General features: G+C 48.8%; 2 protein-coding genes and 1 long non-coding RNA gene across 4 annotated transcripts; 2 read left to right on the top strand and 1 right to left on the bottom strand.

The window, feature by feature from the left end:
- Nucleotides 1-319: 319 nt before the first annotated feature.
- Nucleotides 320-3,216, top strand: LOC115080157. The gene is made up of 2 exons (XR_003853528.1): nt 320-2,140; nt 2,987-3,216. It is a non-coding gene; the product is annotated as an uncharacterized LOC115080157 (long non-coding RNA).
- A 367-nt stretch (nt 3,217-3,583) lies between these two features.
- Nucleotides 3,584-6,962, bottom strand: TRAPPC5 (trafficking protein particle complex 5). Of its 2 annotated transcripts, none has more exons than XM_029584240.1 (2): nt 6,809-6,962; nt 3,584-5,409 (listed from the first exon to the last, which is right to left on the bottom strand). In XM_029584240.1, exon 2 carries the CDS (start codon nt 5,404-5,406, stop codon nt 4,840-4,842), a length of 567 nt encoding a protein of 188 aa, XP_029440100.1. In that variant the 5' UTR covers nt 5,407-5,409; nt 6,809-6,962; the 3' UTR covers nt 3,584-4,839. The 2 variants fall into 2 exon arrangements, with proteins under 2 accessions (XP_029440100.1, XP_029440099.1); XM_029584239.1 differs by having other exon boundaries at nt 6,695-6,932.
- Nucleotides 6,963-7,009: 47 nt separating this feature from the next.
- On the top strand, nt 7,010-19,514 carry PGLYRP2 (peptidoglycan recognition protein 2). The gene is made up of 6 exons (XM_029584238.1): nt 7,010-7,057; nt 10,603-10,832; nt 13,004-13,918; nt 16,821-17,031; nt 17,456-17,750; nt 19,417-19,514. Exons 2-6 carry the CDS (start codon nt 10,760-10,762, stop codon nt 19,423-19,425), a joined length of 1,503 nt encoding a protein of 500 aa, XP_029440098.1. The 5' UTR covers nt 7,010-7,057; nt 10,603-10,759; the 3' UTR covers nt 19,426-19,514.
- The last annotated feature ends 1,838 nt before the right edge of the window (nt 19,515-21,352 follow it).

Raw genomic sequence — 21,352 nt, forward strand, 5'->3', positions numbered from 1 at the left:
CAGGCTGCACGGATCCCCCTACCGAGTATTCCTGCAGCGCTTCCACTGCACGGAAATCCATAAGAACAGGCCATACTGGGTCAGACCAAGGGTCCATCGAGCCCAGCATCCTGTTTCCAACAGAGGCCAATCCAGGCCACAAGAACCTGGCAAGTACCCAAAAACTAAGAAGACCCCATGGTACTGATGCAATTAATAGCGGTGGCTATTCCCTAAGTAAACTTGATTAATAGCCGTTAATGGATTTCTTCTCCAAGAACTTATCCAAACCTTTTTTTTGAACCCAGCTACACTAACTGCACTAACCACATCCTCTGGCAACAAATTCCAGAGCTTTATTGTGCATTGAGTGAAAAAGAATTTTCTCCGATTAGTCTTAAATGTGCCACATACTAACTTCATGGAGTGCCCCCTAGTCCTTCTATTATTAAAAAATGTAAATAACCCTTTTATAGGCTTCTTCCCTTTACTTGCATGAGGTTTTTGGAAAGAACATGGGCAAAACACTGGCTTTATTCAAATTTTCAGTAGAAGCTTGGGGCGAGTGCAAAGCACAGCTTTGCTTAGAAAAATTGAGATACAGAGAGTAATGAACCCATGCTTGTAACTCATTGTATCTTCTAGCCAAAGTGACAGCAACCAGAAATACCATCTTCCAGGTAAAAAACTAAAGGAAGTCAACTCCAGAAGCTCATAGGGAGCTTCATCAATTAGGCCAAGATGAAGAGATTCCATGGCACCGCTGGCTTTGCAACCAGAGGTCTCGTATGCCACCCATCTTTCATGAACTTCGACAGAGAAAGGATAGAAAGCAGCTTTGGCACTGAGATACACTTTGATCAACAACATCCAAAGCAAATCTTTCAGAGCATAGGCAAATGGATTCAAGGAGCCTGCCTGACACCCAAAGGCTTCCTGGCTGAAATCATGTCATCCTCAACCTCCTTACATAGTGACAATGAGACATCCATGCCATGAAGTGCAGGGAAGGGAGGCTTGGATGATATGTAGGACCCTCCTCCTCAGTTGGTAGAGCTGGTGCGGCTTCCAGAGGTATCGGTAGATGGACTGACAATCACACAAGGTAAGAGAACCACACTTGTCTGAGCCAAGTTGGAGTGATGAGGATAAGAAATGCAGCGTCCTCACTACTCATGGAAGTGGTGGAAAGGCATACAGATCTGCATCACACTTGAGCAGAAGGATGTCCGGACCGGATTTGAACTGGAAGAATAGAGCAAAACTTGAGAACTTTCTTGTCGTCTTCCAATGTGAATACTGATTGACTGACAACTCCGGGGATCAAATTGTTTGCTACATTCTGGTCCAGGGACCATTCCTGGGGACGGAAAATCCTGCTGGGATGATCCACCAGCATGTTGGGGATTCTGGAATGTTAAGTTGCTTGGAGAAAAGCTCTGTGATTGCGATACCACGCCCAAATATTCAAACTTCTGGCAGAGAGTTCAGGACCCTGTACCCCTTGTATGTTTACATAAACACAGACAGTTGGTTATCAATTTGGAACTGAACTTCCCTGAAGAAAATGCGAGAACACTCTCAGCATATGGCAAATAGCTCATAGCTCCAAGAGGTTGATCTGAAAACGATGCTCTTTTTGCCGACCATATCTCAAGTTCAGAAAGGGCCTGTGTGCATGCATCCGTCATCAAAGTTACCAGAGGCAAAATTCGAAGGGGAGCATCTGTCTCCACGATCTGTGGATCTAGCCACCAGAGAAGAGCCTTGTCATCTCTTTAGTAACCTTCATAGAGTGCAACAAGGGCTGGAGCAGGTGATCTGACTGGATGTGAAGGCCTCAATGGAGAACTCTCATGTGGAGGCAAGTCTAGGGTTCCACATACACTACAGCCACCATGTGCCTGAGGACAACTAGAATTGTTCGGGCCAGGACTTGATCCCACTCTCCTAAGTTCTGAACTAGTGCTCGAAGACAGGATGCCGGATCTGATGGAAGGAATGCGTTCTCGTCTATCCAAGCTCCAAGGAACTTGATTCTCTGGGTCAAAATTAGGTTCAACTTGGCAAATTTAATTAACACAGATTCATAAAAGCAGGACCTCTTTTTGTATTGATGTCTACCCTTTCGATCAGGATCACATGATTACAGAACATGAAGGTTAAAATAGAAAAAATTAAGACTATATAAACGTTGTATTCAAGATACCCAATTCATAAAACAGAACACACACAAATTATGTTCACTTTTAAACTGTAAAAACATTACAAAAAATAACACTCCATCTTCCATCAAACATGGCATGGAAATTTAGAAAAATTAAGCACCAGTTAAAAAATTTTAAGAAGTAGAGAATTTTTTCTTATTTGTTCATTGTTGGTAATTTGCTTAATTTTGTTTGGCTTTTTTTTTTTTTTATATATTTTTGTTTTTACTTTAAATTTCTTTGCCTTTTTATTTTTTCAATTTTAGACACCCACGTGATCAGTCTCCCAGGATTTTTTCATCTTTGCCATCAAGACTAATATGAAAAAGGAAGATTTCTACTACAGCCTGATTTTTAACAAATTAATTTTGTAGCACTCTTATTTTATGTGCAATATTAATAGATGGTAGTTTACAACTGCCAGCTGCAATTTCTCAAAAACAATTAAAATTAACACTTGGCTGGGTTTGCAGAGGGGCCAAGTGGTTTAGGGGAGTGCTAGCATGCTGCAGAATCGTTCAGTATTGTCACTAATGATTGTCATAGTCTGATTGACTCGTTTTGAAGCTGAACAATTCCACATTATGTAATGCATTAAACACAAAAGGAATCCATGTTTATTATTTTTCTTAATTTAGTTAGTAAATATTTTTATATATATATATATATATGGCACAAATCTAGCATTATCCTATTTTTCTAAAGTGCTTAATACTTTTTATGTCTACTTCTGCAGTTAAAATGAGGTAACATTTCACTTACCAGTAATACTAGCTTTTGATACTTCCGTTTTATTTCAGTCAAGCTGTCTGTAGATTCGGCACCCGGAATGCTATACCAGTCCCTGCATGGCAGATCTTCAGAAGCCATTGGACGTCAAACACCTATCACGAAATGTCTCCTTCCTTCCGGCCTACTCATTGCAGAGACCCGGAAAACGCGACCAGCTTGTGGTACTCGAGGACAGGAGCTGCCTAATCACTCTAATGAATGTATAAACTAAACGGCAAATAAAGAATAAGGATCCTGGTCTGCTGTATTGGACTGGTTTTAAATGCGCAGGAATACCGTCTATGATGGACGCCTGGAGCCACAAACAGATCTGGTTTTCAGGATATCCACAGAGAATATGGGAGTGGATGGGTAGAGTAGATAAGAGACCGGTTGGCCTTTCTATCCTGCTGAACTCCCATCTCATAGTCCTTGAGGCTATCTTGAAAAATCAGGCCTGTTTTGGCTCTTGAGGACTGGGGTGAGCCACCCCTGGTCTCCGACTGAAAAGATCTGCCAATCAGCCCATAAAGATATCACACACTCATTCAACGGGCTCACCATTCTCGCTCTGCCCTAAACAGTCCCTTTGGGTCAGTGACAAGCATTACCAGTTCTCAGGAACATACTTGAAGCATTCATATTTATTGGCATACAGTCTGCTCCAGTGAAGCCTTCCTACAGTTTGCTTCTTTGCTCACAGCAGGAGTCAGCAATTACTATACCCCTTCCTAACCTGTGTCTGACACACAACTGCAAGCACAGTACATGGAATAAAAACCACACCCAGACAATACTGGCACATCTGTACGACTGTGATGATGTAATTAGGAAGGCAAGGATACATTTGGAAACAGGTGGGAATGTTGTCTGCTTTTTTTTTTAAGTGAGATTTTCATTAAAACTACTCCTGTCCAAGACTCCCCTGCTCCCCTCCCATCCTCTCCAGGACAACTGTGTCCAAAATCCTTGCCAACTAAATGCTTGAAGGCAAGTCTGCTCCAAGGATAAAGTTTCCAGTGCCCCTCAACTGCCAAAAGAGGTACAGCTTCAGTAGCTTCCTCCTCCTAGCCAGATGCTCTGGGGGCACAAAAGAATCATCATGCAACATGCTCAAGCACCCTCTCCCACCCCCGCCACCTCAGGCAAGGAGCCTTGATGTACAGCCCTACAGTTAGGCCACAGGACCAGCCAAAATGGCTCCATATTCTCCTCCTGGCCCCCATTTCAATACTATGATGAGAGTGAAAGCACGCAGCCTCAAACTTTCAGATGCTAAAATAAAAATTAGCTCTATTGGTTTGATGTTTCCTACACAGCTGTGGGGTCAGGCCATTCTGCTTCTTAGACTGTTTCTTTCCTGACAGGGTTTCATTCTGACAGCCTTTACAGACCTCCTTCCAGGATGACAACCACAGCACTATAGCAGGCTTTTAGCGCCACTGTAAAGCAACAAACCTGCAGTAAAATCGATCACAGTTATCAGGCAGAGTGGCAGAAATCCTGGTAGTCATCTGGCTATCGGCTTAGGCCAAATCAGTTTTCATGGTCATCACTAACCAGTGGATTTCTGCCGCAGTCGAAATTTTGTGGTGAGGGTGCTCACCTACTAGCTGAAACTCAGAAAGCCAAAAATGGGTCTTTAGGGCCACCACTGGATTTCTACCACACTGACTTCAGGGGATTCACCACAGCAGCTCATTATAAAACAACAGTTTTGCTCACATCTATGTGCTTTCCAAGATAAGAGGACCTCAGGTGATCACTATAGCAAGACTCCACATTACCTGTCCACATAAAACGAAAACCTGCAGATGTCTCTATAGCTACCAGTTAACCACCCATAGCTTGGCAGTCAACTCCCCTCCTCTTTCTACTCTACCTAACGCCCATCCAGTGCCTTGTCCCGTGTGATAACAGATTCGTCAAACTTGATCATCAGTGTGGTGCCCTTGTGCCAGTGGGCAGTGACCTTGGCAGGAAAGCCACTGTATGTGAGGATGGCCTCCACGACACCTGCCGTGAAGGAGGCGCAGTTAAGGGTGCTGTTCTCCTTTGGCACGGAGATGTAGGTGTTGATCAGAGGTTCCTTCTCAATGATGTAATAGGTCTTGTCATCATCGTTGGCCTGCTCCAGCTTGTCTGCCTCCTTCCCGAACAGGGCCTTCCACACATTAACCTTGATGAAGAGGAGGATATTGATGACTTTGGTTTCCCGCTTGCCATTCTTCTCCCTCATCACCAGCACGTCCAGGATCCGGGCCCCCACCTGCTGGCCCAGCTCGGATAATTTGTTCTGCAGCTCTGAGACGGAGTAGACCCGGTTCTGGCAGTACTGGACGATCTCGGAGAAGAGCAGGGTGAATGCGCTCAAGCTGACCTCGGTTTTCGGGCGTGTCAGAGACCGCTCTAGGATGGCAGATTTGCCTCTGGTGAACCGTGCATCCATTTTCTACAAGAAAACATATTTTAAATTGAGTTTTAGCACAATTCTCTGAGGCAAGAATTTAAATAAGTAATGTGGCTTCATTAGCTGCACTGGTCATGGAAAAAGCAGAATTCTTTACAAATTGTGATAGGTTTTATTGGACTTAAACATGAGATAATCGTCTTTATAAGATCACACATATCCATTTTCCAGGACCAGTAAAGCACATGCCAAGTCAGATAAAAGAAAAAGAACTTGCCAGAAGGGAAAAGTTAAATAACCTAAAAACATTACTGACTAGCACAATGAAGGATCTGTATTATTATTACTCAACATATCTTAATCTGCCCAACCTCCAAGCAAGTGACTGATGTTAAGTTGTCCAAGCTTTCCTCCTCTTAACTGTGTTAAGTATCACAAATAAGTTGATCAAATCTCCTCTCCTCTCCCTCCCACCATTGGCGGACACTCCAGAGCCTTGTGTTTTGTTTTTTTCAGTACGGCACTGCAGTATGCAATGGATCAGCAATTCGGCTGTTGGCCCTCAACATCCACAATGTTCAAGGTATCCTAGAACTTAGAATAAAACCCCCACAGGACATGCTAACATCTACCAAATGCTGCTCATGCTACAGCACACCACCCACGCACTTCATAGATCCTTAGCAGATTGATAAATCCTGGAACAGCAACAGATGATCATCAGCAGTCGGAGAGCAAGTGGTAAAGCCAGGGATGGGCACAGAAGATACTCAGGAGTGGTAGCAGTGAGTTTTGGACAGGCACAGAGAATCTTTAGGGGGTGAGGGGTAAAGCCTGAGATAAGCACAGAGGATCTTTAGCGGGTGAGGGGCAAACCCTGGGATAGGTACAGAGGATCTGTAGGGGGTGAGTGGTAAAGTCTGGGATAGGCACAGAGGATCTTTAGGGGCTGAGGGGTAAAGCCTGGGATAGGCACAGAGGATCTTTAGGGGGTGAGGGGTAAAGCCTGAGATAAGCACAGAGGATCTTTAGGGACTGAGGAGTAAATCATGGGATAAGCACAGAGGATCTTTAGGGGCTGAGGGGTAAATCATGGGATAAGCACAGAGGAATCTCAGCGGTCAGGGGCAATACCAGAAAAAAAATTAAGCATTTGCGATACAGCAATAGAAAGGGCAAATGGGCACACTGGTTGGGGGGGGGGGGGGGGGGGGATCTTGATGGCTGTGCTACTTTAAAAATAAACATCCAGGCTTTTAGCAATCAGATGCCGCCACTCCTTGTTTCTTCTCAAATTTAGGAAGGGGAAGTAGAGCTCTCTCCTCACCCTCTGCCTTAGCAATAAGAGCGGTTTCCAAGAGGAATGGTCTCCGCCCCAAGAAGCACCGCTTCCGCCAACTCCTGCAGGCCACCAAATGGACTGTCCCAGACGGCGACCCACCTGCACCGGGCGCCTGGAAACCACGGAGCAAAGGGAAGCAGCGCGCACCCAACACGAAAGGACGTGTGTTCCAAGCCTCGCTCTGATCCCCGCCAGCCGCTGAATGGGTTCCAAACTTCCTTCTGACTCTCCGGCCGCCGAAAGGAAGTGTGCGTTCCAAGCCTCCCTCTGACTCTCCAGCCGCTGAAAGGGGGAAGTGAAACGTTCCAAGCCTCTTTCTGAATCATCGGCCGCTGAAAGGGGGAAAGCGTACGTTCCAACCTGTTTACACGTCATCGGCTCTGCGTTCTAGCCTCTTTCTGAGGCGCAGGGGGCTGTATGCGGAAGGCGGCAAACGGTGGCCATGTGCTGTAAAGCGGAGCTGGTCTTCTTCCGTCCCGTTATTCCCATGATTTTAAATGTGTATTGCGAGGGTTCCCACCTCCCTCCAGGTCGTACCAAGAGGCTGAACCAGTCCTCATTTTGCCCTGCATGCCAGTATTTGCACTTTTGTCGTTGTTGGTTTTTTTTTTTACTATCGATTTCATTAAACTCAAGTAGAGTGGTGGCAATGTTGAATGCACGGAAATAAAGGTTATGAAACGATGGCCCCTTTGCCAGATCTGCTTTGCGGGCTGGGAGGATTGGTTGAAGGCCCAGATTTGTCTGTGACATCCATCCAGCCTGTTCTGTGGTCCCCAGCATTTGCTGCAGGGCACAGACAGGGAAGTCAAGCTCCCTATCCCCATGGCTATACATTTCTTCCTCCACAAGTGCTTCTGGTTTAAATGAGTTGAAAGCATAGGCTCATGACATAGCACAAAAATGCGTTTCCACTCTTGCATCTTCTGGCATGCACTTCCAATCTTCTGGTTCTGCCAAAACATCGAGGGGAAGGGGTTACTCTCCATATATGAAATTTAATTATGTTTCCTGCTGGTTATGGCTCTTTCTGTGTAGCCCAGCATCCTTAGTATTGCCTTGTCAGATTGCTTTGTCGCCTTCGGGGCTGATGCAATAAAGTCGCGTAGAAAGCGGGCGCTGAACAGTCAGTGCCCGCTCTATTAACACGCCCCAGGCGCCCCCAAGGGGGGTGCCATGCAATATTAAAATTTGGGGGTCGCGTTAGCAAGGAGGTGCTCGGCGTCGGTTTTCGTGATGGGTCCGACTGTCAATTTTTTTTTAACTTTTATTTTTCATCCTACTTAATATCACAACGATATTAAGTAGGAGGCAGTACAGAAAAGCAGTTTTTTCTGCTTTCCTGTACTTTTTTTGATGTGCACAGCTATTAACGTCTGCTCCAGGCAGGCATTAATAGTTGACAGTTAAATGTGCGTCTGAGACCCAAAGTCTCACCCCAAGGTCTCTGTCTCTCGGTCCATGCACATCAGACTTTCACTCCTCAGCAGGTACTGCTCCTTTGCATTTCTGCACCGTAAAAGCATGACTGCAGCTCTTGGCATTGAATCCCAACCATTCTTCGAGTTTTCTCTACTGGCTGGCTGAGGCCACGTTGGCCATAGACTAGCTACAGCTCTGCATAAGGGAGCCTTTCCATCCCTTTTATCATTTTCGTTGCCCTTCTCTGCACCTTTTCTAGTTCTGCTATATTTTATTTTGAGATTAACATGAAGAGAACTGCACATGCTGCTCAAAGTGTGACCTCACCATGGATCCAAACGAGAGGCATGATGAGGGTAGGCATGGAGTGTCCTTGCTAGTGTTTGTGTGTTGCAGGACTGTGTCAGTCTTAAGAGACTGCAGTGGTCTCTCCCTCGGTTACTTTGAGAGAGAGAGAGAGAGAGAGGTTCCTGAGCTGGCAGGACAAAGCCAACCATAGATCAAAGCTCTAGGCTGAACGCGGCGCTTTGTGTCTTTAAAGGACCAGAGTAATGCATGGTTATTTTTACAGGCATTTACTTGATGTCTTAAAGAAGGTTCCAGGCTCTTATTTCATTTTATCTCATTGTATTTTGTTTTAATTTTATTTGTTCCTGATTGAAAAATTGATCTATTGTATATGTATTATGATTTTTTTTAGTATTATTTAGTAGTTTTAAGATATGGATTATGGATGTATTTTATTCTTTTGCTATTATCTATTGTACACCGGTGTGAAGCTACCACAAAAGCTGTTATACAAAAATAAATAAATAAACAAACAAACAGGTGAAAAACAGACCAACATCAATATTTATGCCCTTGGCCACCTCTACCACTTCCAGTGACCAAAGGGAAGGGGCTTGATAGAAAACAAAATTTACCTTTGCCAATCTCGCTGTCTCTAAATGTAGGCAACTACTGGATTCCCTGCTAAAATGTACACCCTCAGCGGGGATTGAAACAATATCTTCCAGGCCTGGAGTGGTGTGGTCCTATAGGGAAACGGAAACCCAAAGGAGAGTGCAGTTCCTACTACAGAGAGCCTGCAAGGAGGAGGCGAGAGCAGGGGCTCCCAGCTCCCGAGAGACAGAAATTTTCAGCTCCAGGGGAGGAACGAGGAGAGAAGCCTCTCCCTGTCACTGCAGGAGCCCCAGGCCGCCGGAAGCTGTGCAGCAGAGGGATAGAGGAGGGAATACAATGCAACTCAGCCTGAATCATACTTTCAGCATGCCCAATCCAGTAAAATCAGAGACCAGGAGAGGAGTCTCGCCTGCAGCCTTTGGGCCTGAGGACTGTTTTCTGAGCCAGGATCGCCAGGTTTTTTTTTTGGGGGGGGGGGGGGGGTCTGGTAGAAGGAGCGGGGAGAGACAAAATCCAGACGTATCAGCTTGGGGAAGAGCAGATCCCCGGGACCTTCAAACAGGCCGATACAGTACACTGTTAACCTGCATTTGGACGCGTGTTTTCGACGCGCTAGCTTTACCCCTTATTCAGTAAGGGGTAATAGTGCGTCGAAAATGAGCATCCACACCCCCGAAACTAATAGCGCCTGCAACATACAAATGCATGTTGATGGCCCTATTAGTCATTCCCGCGCGATACAGAAAGTAAAATGTGCAGCCAAGCCACACATTTTACTTTCAGAAATTAGCGCCTACCCAAAGGTAGGCGCTAATTTCTGCCGGCACCAGGAAAGTGCACAGAAAAGCAATAAAAACTGCTTTTCTGTGCACCCTCCGACTTAATATCATGGCGCTATTAAGTCGGAGGTCCAGAAAGTTAAAAAAAAAATTTGAAATCGGTCCATGGCTTGAAAACCGGACGCTCAATTTTGCCGGCGTCCGGGTTCCGAACCCGTGGCTGTCAGCGGGTTCGAGAACCGACGCCGGCAAAATTGAGCGTCGGCTGTCAAACCCGCTGACAGTCGCCGCTCCTGGCCAAAAAGAGGCGCTAGGGGCGCGCTAGTGTCCCTAGCGCCTCTTTTTACCGCCGGCCCTAATTTAAATATTTTAGTTTACTGAATCGCGCGCACAGGACACTGGCCTGTGCGCGTGCCGAGAGAGCAGGCGCTCGGCCGCTCTCCCGCAAACTTTACTGTATCGGCCTGAAAGTTAGGCTCAATGATCGGAGAAATCCCGACATAAGCAGTCTATCCTGAATCGATGGGCAGAGGAAGGGATATATATATATATTTTTATTATTTCTGTAAATTTTTTTATTGTATGGTAAGGAACAGAAAGGTTTTACGACCTTCCTCCCTCAAATCTCCTCTTTCACAGTGTATTATGCATTGAGCATTATCTGTAACTTGCTTTGATGCTTATGGAACTGCAGAAGATCAAGCTGTAAGAAATAATTCTGGTGACCTGCTTATGACCCTTTCAGATCAGTCTCTCTGGTTTTTTTTTTTTGTTTGTTTGCTAACCCAGGTTCAGGACACCGAACTTTAGCATTTGCTCTAACAATCCTGACCGTGAGATGTTTCGGGCTTCCTGATTAATTTAAAATAAAAAAAATCGTCTCCACCCCCACGGTGACAAAGTCCAGCGGCAGAGCGAAGTTGAGGCCAGTCCACTCTCCCGAGCCATGGGGCCTTCACCTACCCCCGGGACCGCCGTCCTCTTCTTCTGCCTCTGTGTCCTGGCCAGGCCTGCTCGAGGTGAGAATATAAAAACTTTCTGAAGTAATCCGCGCAATCGTTTCTAAGCGTCCCGCCTGCAGCCCACAAGGGTTGCACAAATGGCCGGCATTCGGCGAACCCATTCCCACGAAAGCTCATGAAAGCTAAAGGGCACATTCGGGGATAACCCGGCCACGTGCTGGATCTCTCGACTGCGCCTTGTACGCCCCGTTTGGCACCAGAGGTCCAGTGCTCCATCGCCCAGCCCTCTCCTCTCCCCACCTTCTGCAAAAAAACAAAAAACTGCTGAAGCATCTCCCTGGCTGGGAAAAGCAATCTCCTGGGGAAAATGTTTAGTTATAAGAGCTGAGTTCTCTAGAAGTTAGATCGCTGTGGCTGCCTGTTCGGATATTCCGAGACTATAATTGAAGGCTCATTATCCGGAGTAGTCTCTGAGGATTTTTTTTTTTTTGTGCTTTCCTGTGGATCACGATATCCAGATAATTGCCGCATACTTCTGTGCAATCTGGACAGGTTGAGCCTCTTGCCCTCGCCGCCCCCCCCTGTCCGATTTGCATGCAGGGAGTCGTAGATCCAGATTCTGGAAGGGAGGGAGGAAAGCTGAAACCAGGGCTGGATGGGCCTCTCCCGTGACCCCCGGAGCCATCTGATAACCCCTTCCAAACTTGAGTGGTTTAATTGATCTTAGTCCGGTAGTTCCCCCTCCCCGCTCCTTTTGGGGTTTCTGGGTCAATCAGAACCCAGCTAAGTCTATTGGGGCCAGTGGTAGGGTTATCAGATGGCTCTGGGTCATCAGGGAAATGGTGATCCTCTTGCTGCCCTGGTCATGAGCCTTCATTTGCAGCTGCCCCAGGGTTTACCCCCTCCCTCCTCGGTTTATGACCCGGCCATCACAACAACAGTTATCGTTTGGGTGCCAGGGGCCACCCTGGCTCCCCCTCTCGGAGCCTGCCTGCACCCTGTCTCCTCCTGCCTGTAGGGGTCTCTGTTGAGTGACAGATGGAACTTCCCCCTTCCCGCTTCCACCGTCTGGGTGTCACGAGAGACTACTCTGCGGCGTCCCCATCCTTGGCTGGCCAGCGGAGCAGAAAGTGGGCCTAGGAATGGAACCCGAATCTCCTGCATCTCACAGATCCTTGGAGCTTGAGAAAGATTAAATCGAAGTCGTCTGTCATAAACCGCAGGGTTACCCGGGTCAGACCCGGTTTTGCCCCATCGCATACGCAGAGATGTGGTTCTAAATGGGTTTAAGAGAAATCGAAAACAACAATTCCCAGCATGCACTGGGGGGTAAAACCAGGACCGGTTTAAGAGTCATCTGGTAACCTTTTCATCCACATGAACTGCGTATGCCCCTGTGGCACAGCCTCGCCTCAGAACTGAGCACATGGGGGCCTCAAGTTTGCAAACCTCACAGATGTGCAAACATTTATATACACGGGAATAATTCCAGGGGTGGAGGGGGAGAGGGACAGAGCAGTGCCAGATATTTGCCTCCTCTTCCCCCCCACCCAAAGATAACTTTTTTCTTGCAGCATAAGGAATAATAAAAGCAAAAATCTGTAACTGGATCCTCAGGGTGAATCTGCTAATTATTAACCACGGCACTAATTTGCTTCTGATTAAATTAGCCACAGATAGCCCACAGCAGACCCTGTCAGTATTACATTAATTAGACCAGCGCAAACAGGATGACTGCCGTAATTAAGGCATAACTGCTTCCTGCTCAGGCAGCAGGATTCTCCCCACTGCAAAAAGACGCTGGAAGATTCTGTGTTTCTTTTCCATGGTGGGAGCCATTTTGTTTGCTCATGATGACATCATCATGTCTCAGTTCCATAGGAATCCATCGCAACAGCTGAACTTTATCGAGGTTTTGTAGGCCTGACGGTGCTTGCTGTTGCAATGAAGCTGCGAGACTCTTTGCGGGTCCTGCAAACGAGCTTAAGATACGGAAAGTGTATTGGCACATCCACCGCTTGCCGTTTCGGTGTGCAGGGGGCAGTAACAGCTTTTGTGAGCGATGTCTCTTATGGCATGCGACGTCATCCTGCCCGGGTTGGGTGATGGACGTTTTTATTTTCCTGTGCCTCGATTCCCCTATTGCACAAGCGGTGTCTGATAAAGGGGGGGATGATAAACGCTATATATTTTTTATTTATGGCCTGTTTTTAATAATTTCTTTCTAGGCTCCTTTGACATGGACAATTTCACCAATGTCCTAGAAGTGCTGGAAGACCATCTCTCTGCCTCACCGACGACATCGGCGATGGAGCTTCTGAGGGAGGTTGGCGGCTGTGCCAATGATGAGTTCCACCAGTATGTCCTTGGGAGGCCTCTGGTGCCGGAGCCCATCTTGCCTTCCATAACCGAGGGGCAGAGATCCCTCATCCAACTGCTGATGAAGCACAGACTGGACTCGTCTACAGAGCATGGGGTAGTCCTGGTGCCGGATGGGACCACTGTAGCACTGTGTCCTCTTATCGCTGGGCTGGAAGCTGGGCTGAAGAGGAACCGTGATGTAGCTTTGCCCGCCATGGAGAAAGATCCACCCAAGGCTGGTGCAACAGCAGTACCTTCGCTCAACATGGATAAAGTGTCGCCCGGCAATGTAGACATTCTTTACTCTGTGACGATCGCAAAGGACTTGGGATTGGCATTCCTCGAGTTCCAGAAGAATGAGACCCAGGCGGCCATGGGCCCCGACGGATGCTGGGATGACGTGTTGTTGCCCCGGGTATTCACCCTGCTGGGCCCCCCTTCCTCGCTCACCAATGCTTTCGTCAACGGAGCACTGGATGGAGTCATCCTAGGGCATTACATCAGTGAGAGAGGCCAGGTCGAACCCCCACAAAGAATCAGCACTTTGCTGAAAGCCTACTACACTGCCGGCGGAGTGGCTGGGGACGAGCACATGAGGAGCAATTTCAGGCGTAAAAATTTCCAACAGGTCACTAGCCTGGAGAAGTTAAAGGAGGCGGTGAAGAACTCGCTGATCCTGTATGGGACGATAACCAACATTTCCCTCCCGGGCACAGCAGAAGACAGGGAGCTAAGAAACTTAGCTAGCACTGCAGTGCAGCAGTTTCATTATCTTTATCTAGGTACATTGCACAGATTCTTACAAAGAGAATTACAGTGTTAAAAATAAAGAAATGCTTATTGTTAAGGCAGCTGAAAGTACCCAGGCAGATCTCCAGTAGGGTAGCCACCCCACTCAAGTGAACCCAAAGAAGAAACTCCAGTCCTGGTTTTTTTTGCCCCATTGCGTGCAGGGAGTTGTAGTTCTGATTTCCCTAAGAAATCTAAGGACTACATTTCCAGGCATACAATGGGACAGACCCAAGACCAGACGAGCCTCTTCAGATTGACCTGGTTCAGGGCTAGTGCAAGAGTATTTGGCTTCCTAGGCGAACCTTTGGCCATGCACCCCTCTTCCCCAGCTTACATACTTTTGGCAGCTCTAGCACAGTGCTCCCTCCTGCCGGTGGCAGTGGCTCCAGCACAGCGCTCTCTTCTTTGATAGCATGAGATCTGTCATAAGAACATAAGAAAATGCCATACTGGGTCAGACCAAGGGTCCATCAAGCCCAGCATCCTGTTTCCAACAGTGGCCAATCCAGGCCATAAGAACCTGGCAAGTACCCAAAACCTAAGTCTATTCCATGTAACCATTGCTAATGGCAGTGGCTATTCTCTAAGTGAACTTAATAGCAGGTAATGGACTTCTCCTCCAAGAACTTATCCAATCCTTTTTTAAACCCAGCTACACTAACTGCACTAACCACATCCTCTGGCAACAAATTCCAGAGTTTAATTGTGCGTTGAGTAAAAAAGAACTTTCTCCGATTAGTTTTAAATGTGCCCCATGCCTCATGCCGTCCCTCTGGGTCTCGCGCTGGCAGGGTTTCTCCACCCCAAGAATGTTGGTGCTCTAGGCGACTGCCCAGTTTGCTTAATGGAAACGCTGTCCCTGACCCAGGCGAGGTGGCGGCCCCAGTCTCCGGTAAATCTCTCCCCCCTGATGCAGTTCCAGCTGCAGGGTGGGGGAAGGAGGAGAGGATATCCCTTTTGTGCCAGGGCAGTAGAGCAGTCGGTGTCAGCAGTGCGCCCCACATGTCACCTCTTAAGGGATGCACCCGAACACTACTCCAAAACAGGATTTGCAGTTTCAAATCTCTGTTTGAGCATTAGGGCCAGATTTAAAGTTTGTGTGGGCAAACCAAGAAAATGCCGAAAGATCACAAGTCACTTTGTCAGTCCCTCAGACACTTTCTCCACAAATCTATGCCTGCGTATTTTTTTTATTTTTTATTGTGGGGTTTTTTGTTTTGTTTTGCTGTGGAATTGATTTTTTTCCCCACTGCAGAAATTTTAGGACATGAAATCCTGGTGGGGGAGGGGGTGTGAGGTGCAGAGCAAAAGAGGCGGCATTTTCCCCCCCCCCCCCCCAAAACCCTGCCGCTAAACTGATCCGCAGACTTTGCCCACACGGCTTTCGGACAAAGGTGTTGGGGGGGTTTGGATTTCAGGAGGGCAATGGTTGCAGCTTGAGCTGGCGGCGCGGGAGGCTGTGAGATCTGCTCCAGTCACACGAAGCCGAAAACGCACGAAAGGAACGAGAAGCGGGAAAAAATGAAGGAGGATGGGCAAACGACTGCAGAATTAATACAAAAATAAAAAAAAATTCCAAGCACAGGAACCTTTTTTTTTTTTTCAGTTTTATGTATTTTTCCTGGAGAATTTATCAGTGTTTACTACAAAAACAAAAATTATACTTACCCATAGCAATGACAATTCCCCCCCCCCCCCCTGATTTCTCCCGCTTTCGTTCTTGAGGTAACAAACACAGATAAATTCCCAGGAAAAAATAAAATAAAAACTAAAAAGGAAGGCCTCCTGCCTAGTTAGTATCAAATTAAACACATCCTCAGGTCTCCTGCCGTGGCCCACATCCCTTTGAACTTGCTTGCAAAGACTGGCTGCAAGTTTCCCGGGTGCAGGGCCGGCTTTCAGGGCGTGCGATCTGCAGCGGCACAGGGCGTCATGCTGGGGGGGGGGGTGGGCGCCACTGCCCTCTCGCAACCTTCCATTTGGGGTCTGCAGGCAGGAGACTCTGGAACGCTGTGCGGGAGAAAGGAAGCTTCGGCGGAGCTGCGCCGGCTTCGGGGAAGAGCACAGGATCAAGTTCACCGTTTTGATTACCGTTACTCGGGTGCATTAAGCAACACCCCACGGCTCCCGTTGGTCTAGGCCGGCTTCTTCACAGTTATCCGCCGGGAAGAGCTTTAAGATCTCGCCAAAGGTCCTTTATCTGCAGCTCAACTGGATGTGCTAGAAAGCAATGCGTTCCCCTGTCTCTGGAATTAAGTCCCGTCAGAGTTTTGCCTAGAAACATCTAACTTGTGGGTGGTAGTAGGGAAGGGTGGGGGTGCTGGAGTACAATCCTGGCTCTTCCAGCAGCCTTTTGATGATCCTCTTCGCTAGATGATGGGCTTCTAAGGTTGACAGCAGGGGATGAGGGAGATTTTGACCGATGGGAGGTTGTATAGTTGTTCATGCCGTTCCCGGGGTGAAGAGTGGGGCTTTAACTGTACATTTTATCGGTGTGGTTTTACTCGTACGTTATCCCCTTCAAGCCTCCTACGTTGGTGGGAGCGGAACAGCAAATTTAAATAATCAGATGAAATGACAATTGGATCCTTCCAGCAAGGCCTGCATGCCGCCACTGCCCCATGACTCCCGCCTCACCTCTGCTTGGCTCCTGCCAGAGTGACACTGGAAGGTAAAGCCCAGGATGTGGAAAGCAGGGGCGACCGTTGTCTGATAAACGCGGTCCTCTGCCGGTTTTGTTTTTTTTTAAACCGATAAGAGCGAGCGGTCGCACTTGAAGGTCTGGTTGCGGAATAACTTGGGTCAGAAGAGGAGACCTCTGGTGCCCAGGGGTCTGGGTCACCCAGAGGTCACCCCCACTGGTATATTAATATGTTTTGGGCTCGATTGCAGAATGCCCAGCGATTGTGCCGCGCTGCATGTGGGGCGCCAAGCCGTACAAGGGGACTCCCACGCTCCTCGCCCTGCCCCTGGAGTTTCTCTACATCCATCACACCTACGAGCCCAGCCGGCCGTGCAGATCATTTCCTGCCTGTGCGGAAAACATGAGGAGCATGCAGCGGTTCCACCAGAAGGACCGGGGCTGGGATGACATCGGATACAGGTGAGAACGCCTTCCCTTTTGTATCTCCTTACATCAGGGGAGCCATCAGGCACAGCCACTTTCCTGATTTCTTCCCATCTGGCTCTCGTTGGTTAGCCAGGTACAGCCATGCTCCTTACTCTTTCCATTCCAGCTCTCATCTGTGAGCCATTGTGCAAAACCAGTCTCCTCCTTCCTTCCATCCAGCTCTCATCAGGTAGCCATCATGCAAAAGCACTCCTTACGCCTTTCCATCTGGCTCTCTCACAGCTCCTCTCCTTTATTCCTCTCCACCTGGCTCTCCTCAGAAACTGCCCCCCTGCTCTGAGTTGGGGCAGCGGATGGGGGTGGGCAGTTGAGGAAGCCTGGGAGGGGGCGGGGTGGGGTTGAGCGCTGTCCGTTTCCGCGGGTCCTGCTCTAACAAGTGCCCACATTCTGTCCCCAGTTTCGTTGTGGGCTCGGATGGCTACCTCTACGAAGGGCGAGGCTGGTCCTGGCAGGGAGCCCACACCAAGGGTCACAACAGCAGAGGCTACGGCGTGAGCTTCATTGGAAACTACACCGCGGACCTGCCAGAAGCATTCGCCCTAGAACTGGTGCGGGACAACTTCCTGAACTGCGCCGTGAGGGGCGCCAAGCTGGTCAGCACCTTCTCCATCCAGGGTCATCGGCAAGTGGTCGCCACCTCCTGCCCCGGCGACGCACTCTTCGCAGAGATAAAGACGTGGAACAGATTTAAGGTAGCGTTTAATCCTTTTCGCACCGTGTTTATCAGGGTTGTGGCACCAGGGTGGTTCCAGCATGGAAATACCAGGCCTGGATATTTCCTTTCTAAGCTGGCAAGAGCTTAGCAAGCTGATGATAGGCAAGGGCAGGCCTCACATCTTTTTTTTTTTTTTTACTCAGTAATTTAAATTTCCTGCCGAAATAAGTTCACAGGAAAAGTTCATCCAAGAGAAAGTTTGTGTTGAAGGGGGACTTTTGGGTACAAGTCCTATCTAGGCTGGCCAACAGTTCCCTGCCATAAAGGAGACATTGAGCCTATCCTGGTGTTACCGCCACTGCCTGTCTGTCTTTTATCTTGAAATCAGAACTACAAATCCCAGCATGTAGTGGGTAGGTAAAAAAAAAAAAAAAAACGGGACTGGATCGAGATGTCCTTTATGAAATTAAATTAGTAGCCCTCGTTGTGCAGCAGTATTTGCCTGCATGTGGGAATTTTTTTGGATGCAGCAGGAAATTAAATCCTTGCGCAAAAGCTGTCTTCCAGAAATCACAGGATAGAGGGGAGGACATTGCCTCCTGCAGTGTAACATCCTGCAGAGACTCCCAGAAGTCTGTATTACATACAGGGGAGGACGTTGTCTTAAGCACTGTGAGGTCCTGCAGGGACTCCCAGAAGTCTGCATTAGATACAGGGGGAGGACACTGACTCCTGCACTGAGAGATCCTGCAGGGACTCCCAGAAATCTGCATTAGATACAGGGCAGGACGATGTCTCCTGTGCTGACAGATCCTGCTGGGACTCCCAGAAATCTGCATTAGATACAGGGCAGGACGATGTCTCCTGTGCTGACAGATCCTGCTGGGACTCCCAGAAATCTACATTAGATACAGGGCAGGATGTTATCTCCTGTGCTGACAGATCCTGCAGGGACTCCCAGAAATCTACATTAGATACAGGGCAGGACGATGTCTCCTGTGCTGAGAGATCCTGCAGGGACTCCCAGAAATCTACATTAGATAGAGGGCAGGACGATGTCTCCTGTGCTGTGAGAAGCTGCAGGGATTCCCAGAAATCTGCATTAGATACAGGGGGAGGACGTTGTCTCCTGCGCTGTGAGATCCTGCAGGGATTCCCAGAAATCTGCATTAGATACAGGGGGAGGACGTTGTCTCCTGCGCTGTGAGATCCTGCAGGGATTCCCAGAAATCTGCATTAGATACAGGGGGAGGACGTTGACTCCTGCACTGAGAGATCCTGCAGGGACTCCCAGAAATCTGCATTAGATACAGGGGGAGGACGTTGTCTCCTGCGCTGTGAGATCCTGCAGGGATCCCCAGAAATCTGCATTAGATACAGGGGGAGGACGTTGACTCCTGCACTGAGAGATCCTGCAGGGACTCCCAGAAATCTGCATTAGATACAGGGGGAGGACGTTGTCTCCTGCGCTGTGAGATCCTGCAGGGACTCCCAGAAATCTGCATTAGATACAGGGGGAGGACGTTGTCTCCTGCGCTGTGAGATCCTGCAGGGATCCCCAGAAATCTGCATTACATTCAATGTATCTGGCACCATCTTAGGCGAATTTTGAAATGAACTGAAATGTAAATAAATGGATAAACGGTCTTTTTTTTAAATCCTGCTAATATCTTCTCTTTGCTCCTCCTTTTCTTTTTTGCTAGGAGACCTGAGCCTCGGCAGAACTTCAGCCAGGGGAATCTGGGAAAAAAGGGGGTAAAGGAGTTTTAGAAGTCATTAAAAAAAAACAAACCCACCAGAAGAGAAGCTTTGTACGGCAGTGTTATGTCCTAATATGCAGCCACAGTCTGTGCAAGCCCTGATATGACGGCACCCGCTGCTGCCCTATCTTCAGGCGCAACTCCTGGTGTCCCTGACAGGAACAAGGGACCTTCCTCACATCATCAAATCTTTCAGAACCTGCCTCGTCTCCTTCCTTCCCACCTGAAGCCTGCTGTTATAGACTCGCACCTGTCCCTCCCCTCCCCCCTTCCATTGCCCGACGTTTAAACTGAGAAGAGGGATTGTGGGCGGAAATGGGACCCCATTACCCCCTGTACCCTGCTGAATCTTTTACCGGAGTTCACGAGCTGCGGTGTAGGTGGTGGGGCTGACAACACATTTCAGGTCAACGCTGTATTTTAATCTATTTAGATTAAGCGCCTGGCTTTTTCCATTGGTAAAACTCCAGGCAAGCTACACACAGGTACTGTAGGTGTATCCCTGTCCCCGGAGGGCTCTCCTGGCCCCAGAAGCCAGTCCGTGAGCCACAACAGAAGAATGCTGTGTCCTGCTGCGTGCCCAACCCCCTCACTACAGCCTCCAAAGCGCTGCTCCTGCCTCCTTGTCCAGGCCTGAGATGCAAGATCGAGGGCTGGAGGTTACAAGGCCGATGCATGCCCGGTTTCCTGGTACAGTAAGCTCATGATATGCTAATGCACCAGGAGTTAAATGCGACGGGCAAGAAAATGCACCCTCAGGAAGGACAGCGCGCAGCAAAACATTATTTCCATGCAGAAGTTCATAAAAGAACCGAGTACAGGTCCCGGCGCGGGAACTGCCCATAGACTGACACCAGCGCGGGAAGCTTCACGCTGCCTCACACCAGGGGTACGATTCCCAGTGCTGGGAAAACCCGAGGTAAGCCAGCGCCCCCAGCATTGGGAGGCAATAGCGAATGCCTTCATTAGCACGGGATTTCCGTGCCAGGGCGCTAAGCGGCGCGCACCGCTCCTCGCACGTGATCCCACTGCGCGTAAAGTTCCTTGATGCGTGGTCAGTAAGGTAGGCACGCGGAAGATGTGCACAGGGCTGCATGCTCCTTGACCGCATTGATCCCCAAGGAGTGACGATCACATAAGGGCCATCCGTGGGATTTGAAGGCTGCCTTCCCTGGTCCTTGAGCTGCTGCTGCTGTGAACACTGGGGCCCTTCCTCTGCCATGGCGCAGGCTGAGCCTCCCCCCTCTGACTTCCTGCCTGGACTCCTATCTCCAAGTTCTCTGAGGCAGGCAGCATTTACCAAGCCCATAGGTGTAACAGGGTGCCGGGGAGTAAATAACCAGGCCTAGCTCAGCCTCTCTCTTCTGACCCACAGCTTGTGGGCCAAGCCTGAGCCGGGGGAGGGCGCGTCGAGGCCTGGCCCTGCTGGCGGAAGAAAGCCGCGCTGTGATCGGTTGGGATGATGCCCCGCGTCAGGGGAAGGGAGCCCGTTTGCGACATCACAAATCTTCCAAATGCACAAAAAAAAAAAAAAAGGAATAACTGGAATAGATTTTTTATGAATAATCGCAGAGATATGCCAACTTGGTTACTGCCCCACATAGGGACCCCCCCCCCCCCCCCCCACCGAAAGCAGAGGCAGTCTGAGCACCCTGCCCGCAGCCCTCCCTGCTGGAGACCCGAATCATCCTTGCAAGTCAGACCCTGCACCCTGGGCTAGCGGCATGCGTGGATTCCTAGTTCCCGCTTTCCCAGAGAGGGGAGGGGAATCGAAACTTAGAAAACCAGGACTGACCCGTCCTGTTGTGACGCGGACGGGAGCCGGCTGCTAACACCCCGTGGTGTCTCTGTTTTGAATTCCCCCCCCCCCCCCCCCCCG

This window comes from Rhinatrema bivittatum, chromosome 19, assembly GCF_901001135.1.
Source record: "Rhinatrema bivittatum chromosome 19, aRhiBiv1.1, whole genome shotgun sequence".
Classification (NCBI taxonomy): domain Eukaryota; kingdom Metazoa; phylum Chordata; class Amphibia; order Gymnophiona; family Rhinatrematidae; genus Rhinatrema; species Rhinatrema bivittatum.

Coding starts and splice junctions, on each gene's coding strand:
- TRAPPC5 (XM_029584240.1), bottom strand. CDS start 5,406: ATGGATGCACGGTTCACCAGAGGCAAATCTGCCATCCTAGAGCGGTCT.
- PGLYRP2 (XM_029584238.1), top strand. CDS start 10,760: ATGGGGCCTTCACCTACCCCCGGGACCGCCGTCCTCTTCTTCTGCCTC. Junction 10,833..13,003: donor CCTGGCCAGGCCTGCTCGAG/GTGAGAATATAA, acceptor ATTTCTTTCTAG/GCTCCTTTGACATGGACAAT. Junction 17,032..17,455: donor TGGGATGACATCGGATACAG/GTGAGAACGCCT, acceptor TTCTGTCCCCAG/TTTCGTTGTGGGCTCGGATG.